The following is a 7,779-nucleotide window of genomic DNA, read 5'->3' as shown; positions in this document are numbered from 1 at the left end:
AGCATTTGACAATAATGGTGCAATAGTCAAATACACCCTTGGTGTGGCTTCAACAGATGAGTGCCGGCTCAATTGGAAGAAGGTGATGCTAAATGCTGCTAAATGGCCCTATTCGTGTTCTTCATCTCATTACTCTTCTTGGCCTGAGAAGTCCAAAGAGCCCCACCCTGCCATCTTCCAGCACAGTGCAGCCTCCAGTCCTGCTGTGGGCCAGGAATCATCCCAGAATTGGCTGTGACAGAGTAGGGAAAGGCTGAATCCTCATTCATGCATCTAGACGCTGAACTACTCCATAAAATATTTATTTCTCAGTTATTTCACAAGTTGTTCTTACAAAAATTACTTCCCTCCCCAAAAAGAACCCCCCTGAAAAGCAAACCAAAAACCCCAAACCCTACACAGACATGCACAACCCCCCCCCAAACACCCCCCACCCCACCCCATAGATCCTGTTACAAGTAAGTGAAATGTACAAATAAAACGGAAGAGAGCAAGCTTAGATTAGGACAATCCCTAGCTCCTGCTATCACTCCACTGGGGCAATTTGTGTCTTGTCTCAGTAATGCTTTTAACATCAGCTGACAGTTTTGGAGGAGGCTGCCAAGAGAGCTGTAAAATTAAGAGCAAATGTTTTCTAATTGAGATTGTGCAAAGAAATATCCCCCCCCTCCTTTTTTTTTTTTTTACGTTTAGAGAAACAGCATCTGCAAACTATTAAACCAGTTTATTTTCATTAATGCTCTGAAAAAGGCAGTGACATTTATATCTCTGTGGTTTCGTCTTCTACAACAGGAAAGAGCCCCACGCTTTCCATGGGAATAAAAGCTCCAAGATTTTCCCTCTTCCCACCCCCAAGCAAAGTTTATCATGATGGGAGTTCAATCTTCAGTGACTCTATGGCTGCACGTCTTGGCTTTGACAGGCTACCTCCATCGTGCGCTGCTTCTCTCATCACTGCTTGGAGATCTTTATTTTGCACCAAACAAACACTGGGGCTGGAAATTTGGAATTCGTTGTTCCGTGGCTTTTCTCACGGGGGAAATAGGACGTTTCTGTCCTTGCGTGGTTATCCTGGGCTGTTTGGTGCTGTGCTAGTGACACCCGGTGTTAAACTGAAACCGGTGCAGCCAGAACTTTACTCAAGCCCATGATCTCTTTTCCCTGCCTCATGTGCTTCTGCCTGCGCTCAAGCTCCTTCCCGGGTAAAGGTTTTCTACACTTGCACTCCTGGTTCATGCTAATGGGCCTCAGCCCTGCTCCGATGACGCTTGCCACCAGTTTTGCATGAAGTGTCACAACTGTTCTCTATGTGCTTGAAATGACCTCTCGCCAAGTGTTTGAAACTGTGCACTGGTTAGATGGTCTTCAAGATGCTATTTTAACCAGGATGCTGGCAGGTGCCTGCTGGCCAAGAGGCTGCCCTTAAGATGAGGTCCCTTACAGGCACAGCAATGAGGGTAGGGTGGGGTGGGGGTAATTGGGGTGGTATCTGATCTGACAAGTATATTTGGCCTCATGGAGACAGAGTTTTCCTAAGAGACCGGGACCAGATTGTCTATGCCCATCACCCACAGCGGGGGCCATACTTTCAAAGCATTCAGGGCCCAAAATGCTGGCCAGTTTGGAAAATCTGGAATTACTTTTTAAAAGAGGGTGGTTCAGGGGTCGGGGTGCTACCCTGAAGACTTAGGGGACCAAGATTCACGTCCCTGCTGTGCCACAGACTTCCTGCATGACCAGCTTGTGTAGGCACAAAAAAGCCACTGCTTTAACTCTACTGGTGCACCCAATGCCTCTCCCCCTCCCATATCTCTGCACCTCTGCTCCCATCATTTCAGTGGAGATGATAGCACTTCCCTAGCTCACAGGGGTGTCGGGGGGCTGGGGGTAAATGCATTAGAGACTGAGAAGTGCTCAGGTACCACAGCATGTGAATTGGTTGTTGGAATTTAAGTACAGAATCACCAGTGTGAGGGTGGGGGCTGGAGCAGTCTAAAAGCATCAGAGCTGTGATTCACATCCATAGCGAGCAGGGCTGTGAACATCTTGTTCCAAGGGGGTGGGTGCTATTGTCTGCTCACTCTGACAAAGATCTTGGCATTGGTTGTGCTGGTTTCTTTAAGAAGTTTGCGTCCCCATGTCCAGTTAAGGTAAACGCACACTAGGTGTCACCCCCTTGATTTTGGAAACATCTTTCATCTGTTGGGAAGCAGCTGGGAAGATAAGTCTGGCAGGATCCTCCCCTCTGGACCGCCCAGGCCAGATGTGGCCCGGCTGGTGCCGCCCAGAAGGCCTGAGTCTTCCCAGACCTTGATAAGAGCAGCTAAGGGTCACTCAGTGGCTAGAGCATCACTTCGCTCTACTGGGTGGAAAGTTAGAACGACTCACTAGGATCTGCTCCTATCATAACTACAGCAGATACAAACCCTGCTGCTGCCTAGCTTGTGGGGACTCTCCCTTGGCTCAGGCACTAGAGACTTGTGTCTTTTGAAGCAGATGGGCATGAGTCCTCCTGCCAGTTAACATAAGGCTGCAGCGAAAGACCCATTAAAGAAAAGGCTGCTCCCAAGGGAAGCACTCAGCGGGGGAGGAATTAGGTTACCTTTATGGACGAGCTATGCTAGCCTGTCAGAAACTCCACATGTTCCTTTGTCCTGGAGCCCATTCAGCATCTGTGACTACTGCGAGGGAAGGTGGTTGTGCCTTTTAATGCCACGTTGCGGAATACGAGCTCTTTCCACCTCCGTAGTACTGGCTACAGCAAAATTACTGGGCTTCCCATAGACTAGGGTGACCAGAGAGCAAGTGTAAAAAACCAGGACAGGGGGTGGGGGGTAATAGATGCCTATATAAGAAAAAGCCCCCAAAATTGGGATTGTCCCTATAAAATCGGGACATCTGGTCACCCTACTGTAGAGAGTTATCTGTAGGAGAGCATCTCAGTAGTAGCCGCCTTTGTTCTTAAAAATACCAGCACATCATTCATTCCTTACTAAATTCCCAGCAAGACACAGGCCTTGACGAGAGGTGGACTGAATGGGCTGGGGGATTGGTATGGGGAGATGATGCCTTTTACTTCTAAGTCACTAGTTCAAATCCAGGGCAAGTCAGTCAGGACCCAAAGCTGTTTTCAGCTGGTGCCTGCTTGGTGGCCTATGTGAAACAAATAAGCAGTTTCAGCCCGGTTTCCAGTGGGTATTTTGCCCACATCATAAAACCAGCACCACGCAGCTGAGAGGTTAGGGCTTGAATGGAGCCTGGAAACTGAGCTCCCATCTCCTCCCTGGCCGGGAGCCCCATGAGAGCAGGGGTGAGGCTCAGTGGTATAGCAGTACCAAGGGAAGCCTGTACTGCCCGTGTTAGACCTGTACTTGTGCATACGTAAGGGAAGCTGTCTCCAGAGCTGTCTGTCCAGCCCCCTGCTCTAGCCCCATTAATTAAAGCCCCAGAATGAAAAGCTCAGAGAAGACCCCTGAGGCCTCCAGCTGAGGCTCTGGTTGTTCACATCGTACACTTTAACTTTGATTTTCAGCCGTTCGGCAGGGAAGAGATTGCTAAGAGGTGGGGTGATGGGGAAAGCCAGCCACTTGCTGCGGAAGGCGTTTAATTTACGAGGCCAGGCCATCAACCACATCCAGGGGAGGCAGTTCCACAAGAGAGGCAGTGTTTCCAAAGGAGGCAGCCTGCCTGGCCATTGGACAACGATGCACTCGGCTAAAGCCCACAGCCGTTTTTTTCCCCCAGGACAGTTCAATGACCCGAGCCCCTTCAGACTTGCTTGTGAATTCACTGACTTAACCACAAAGTGCAGAGCAAACATCAACTTTTGGAAAACTGCAAAGTCTTGTCAGCTAGCTGGAGTGAGTTCTCCTGAGCACTCAAACCATCATCTTCGCCTTTGACTAAGGGTTTAAAAAAAAAAAAAGAAGTCGGTAACATATATCTTACATTGGCATGGACAGCTGGCTACTCCTAAATGTACAAAGCACAATGCAGGGTTAGGGTAATGAATATATACAGCAGGGGTGGGCAGTCCCACTTGCAAAAGTCTTTCTTTCTCAAGCACTGCCGTCTGGTGACACAAAAATATATGAGCAAAGTTGTCAGCCTTGGAACTGCTGTCGTATAATGTGAGTCGGCTACAAATGCAACGGCTGAACAGTCAAGTTTGAGTGACAACCAAAGGAAAAGGGACTATATAATTGACACAATACAACGTAGTGATCCTCCCAACAAAGACCAGCGGGACGTCCCCAGCGTAGGAGGATACTTAGTCGCTCTTTGGCTGTCCAGCTGAGATATCCAAATTGGTCAAATCCTGTAGTCCAAGATTCTTCCCTGTTCAGAAGCATCTTCATGTTAACTTGGCAAGTCTGTTCATCCTTGAAATGTGTGTGTGTGTGTGTGTGTGTGTGTGTGTATGTGTACGTATATTTTATTATAGAGTGTGTGGGGAAAGCAACTTTCTTATCAAGTTCACTCCGTCTGTGGCTACAATTACACGCCACTTTCCAAAGGGGATTGTGACTTGCTCTGCTTTCCAAAGGGGCCAGGAGAAGAAGGGGATGCTGGTGACGGACTCGGCATTGGTTGAGAGTCAGAAGGGTTTGGGTTTAGACTGGGACAGGAGCGGCAAGCTGGCCTCTTGTGATCGGGAAGATGCTCTCTTGCCTAGGGCAGGCACATTGGTATTTTGTCCCGGTTCTGGGGATGTGCAGTCAGTTCACCGTGGGCACATGGCTCTGATTCAGGCTGAACTCTTTGGCTTTGAGGCGTAAGCTGGCGATACTGTTTGCCATGTTCACCCCCTGGGCGGGCGTTGCGGTGCCGCTTGAGCTGTAGGATGGCACGGTGCTGCAGGTGGGGAGAGGAGCAAGGGAAAGGAAAATAGTTATGAGACTTAGGCACAGCCCAGGGAAAGCCTTAGACGCTGACGCTGCAATGGTTAAGTAGAATAGCACCTCTCTATTTGATTCATTTGATGTGAAGTTGTCAGGCAGTTGGCTCCTTTCACCAGCTTCTTGGAAACAATTGGCTGATGCCAATAGTAAACTTCCCCCGCAAACCATAGCAGGGGCTACATGGCTTTGTGCTGTTCAGTGAAGGCAGGCAGTTTGTGCAAATCAATTTTAAATGAGATTTAAGTCCCTGCCTCTAGCTTCTAAACTGAATACATTTGAGATGGGCCCAGGGCAAAAACCTGGATCTAGACCTGGGGTGGGCAAACTTTTTGCCTGAGGGCCATATCTCAGTATAGAAATTGTATGGTGGGCCATGAATGCTCATGAAATTGGGGGTTGGGTGCGGGAGCGGGTGAAGGCTCTGTCTGGGGGTTCAGGCTCTCGGGTGGGGCCAGAAATTAGGAGTTCAGGGTGCAGGAGGGTGCTTTGGACTAGGACCAAGGGGTTTGGAGTGTGGCACAGGGATCAGGACTGGGACAGGGGGTTGGGATGCAGGAGGGGAACAGGGGTGCAGGCTCTGGGGACACTTACCTCAAGCAGCTCCCAGAAGCAGCGGCATGTTCCCCCTTCGGCTCCTACGTGGAGGTGCAAGCAGGTGGCTCTGCGCTGCCCCGTCTGCAGGCGCCGCCCCTGCACTCCCATTGGCTCCAGTTGCCAACCAATGGGAGCTGTGAGGGCGGCATTTGGGGCACAGGCACCATGCAGAGGCCCTGGCTGCCCCTTCATGTAGGACCCGGAGTGGGGACATGCTGCTGCTTCTGGAAGCCAGGCCACACACAGAGCGGGGCAAGTCCCGGACCCCGCTCCTCAGCTGAAGCACCGGAGTGGGGCAAGCTCCGGACCCTGCTCCCTGGCAGGAGCTCAAGGTCTGGATTAAAACATCTGAAGGACCGCAGCCCCCGGGCCGTAGTTTGCCCACCCCTGGGCTAAACCCCTTCCCTACCCACTCTGAACATTACAGGGGAAGTTCACTCCAGACTGTGCACTTGATCACTAGGGTTGGCAATGGATTGAGTCACAAACCCAGAGAGGAACATGTCCTGAAGTCCAGATCTGGATCTGAGCTTTGCAGTGCAGGGAAAACCCACTATCTGAGCACTCAATGACACAAGTCACTCAAGGGCTGAAGAATGAAACAGGCGTTAGATACAGAAGCAAATCAGACAGGGATTATGCTGGAGCAAACGTCTGTCTCCATATCAATATTCTGCCCTTGTGGCTCTTAGATACTGAAATGCTGGGTCCTTTTTGCAAAGCTCTTCCTCCCAGGCTTTCAAAGCACTTAGGGAAAGGTATTCATTACTGCAAGTATCCCAAGCTGACTTCATTCAGATCACTCGCGGGCCTAGGAGAGAACCCAAGACTGGGATGGCTGATGTTCCCCCCACCCATTACAATTTCTCAGTTCCACGGTCTGTACAGAAGAGTCGAGTTTTCAGGGATGGACACTCCCAGTGCTGTTTTTATGACCTACTCTGGTTACAGGATTCAACAAATGGGTGTGAATTTGCAATCCCTTTCTTCCCTGGAATGGCTTTGCCAAAGGAAATTCTATTTAAAAGTGAAAAGAAGCTTTTTCCTCGCTGAAGCAAAGCCCCTGTGCAGTGTATTGGGGTAGAAGAGCCCACGGCCGCCCAGAGGATTCAGGGAGCCTGGGGTCTTCGGTGGAGGGGGGCCCCTGCCACCAAATTCCCACCGAAGACCCAGCACTTCAGCGGCAGGTCCCAGGGCGGAAGGACCCCCCGCCGCCGAATTGCCGCCGAAGACCTGGCACTTCAGCGGCAGGTCCCAGGGCAGAAGGACCCTCCGCCGCGGATCTTCGGGGCACTTTGGCCGCGGGTACCAGAGTGGAAGGACCCCCTGCCGCAGGTCTTCGGGGCACTTCGGTGGTACGTCCTGGAGCAGAAGGACCCCTTGCCACCAAATCGCTGCCAAAGACCTGGAGCAGAAGAAGCTCTGGGGGCCTGGGCGCTGCAAGAGTTTTCCGGGGCCCCCGGAGCGAGTGAAGGACCCCGCTCCAGGGCCCCCAAAAACTCTCATGGGGACCCCTGCAGGGCCTGGGGCTTGAGACAAATTGCCCCACTTGTGCCCCCCTGGGCGGCCCTGCAAGAGCCCCTTGACCTGAAACCAAGGTGGTGGGAGGGTCTATCTTGTACCAACTCCGTGCTTGTAATTATTTGTTCATTAGAACTTCTTCCCTCCTCCTCTCCCTCTCCGGCTCTTTATTTTTACGTCTCTTCCAAGCAGAACGTGAGTTTGCATTTCCAAGTGGGTTCTGGGTTAGATAAAACAGGCCAAATTCATCCCTGATGCTATTGCTGGAGTTACCCCAGAAAGGAATTTGACCCTGTTGAGTTTGCCTGTCCCTAGTTTACAGGATTCCTAAACCACTGAAAAAACCCTCTCTTGCAAAGCTTTCTGGGCTCTGCTTTTACCCCCGGGGGGTGGGAGGGTGTCATTAGTGCTCAGGCTGCTAAAAAGCTCTGTTGGTTCTCATGACCTCTGGGGAGCACCATGTGCCTCTGACACATAGAATATTAACTATCCTCACTCAAGTTTCACTCTTATAAATATTTAAACTCAACATTAGAAGACAAGGTGGGTGAGGTCATCTCTGTTATTGGACCAACGTCTGTTGGTGAGAGAGACAAGCTTTCAAGCCACACACAGCTCTTCTTTGGGTCTGGGAAAGGCACTCTGAGTGCCACAGCTAAATCCAAGGTGGAACACATAGTTTAGCGTAAGTAGTTAGCACGTGTTCCAAGGGACCTTTCCAGGGGGAGTCACCCCTGTAGTCACAGGACAAAAAGGGGGGTTA

At 50.8% G+C, this 7,779-nt stretch overlaps 1 protein-coding gene across 1 annotated transcript in view; it reads right to left on the bottom strand.

Moving 5' to 3' along the window:
- Positions 1-434: 434 nt before the first annotated feature.
- Positions 435-7,779, bottom strand: part of PRRX2 (paired related homeobox 2) — a 69,820-nt gene continuing 62,475 nt past the window's right edge. The window contains exon 4 of the mRNA XM_075060697.1: positions 435-4,854. Coding sequence (XP_074916798.1) covers positions 4,719-4,854 — 136 coding nt within the window. The 3' untranslated portion in view covers positions 435-4,718. The remainder of the gene's footprint in view (positions 4,855-7,779) is intronic.

Source organism: Chelonoidis abingdonii, chromosome 24 (assembly GCF_003597395.2).
Source record: "Chelonoidis abingdonii isolate Lonesome George chromosome 24, CheloAbing_2.0, whole genome shotgun sequence".
NCBI lineage: Eukaryota > Metazoa > Chordata > Testudines > Testudinidae > Chelonoidis > Chelonoidis abingdonii.
Note: the sequence above shows the minus strand (reverse complement) of the source record. Positions and strands in the feature narration are given on the sequence as shown.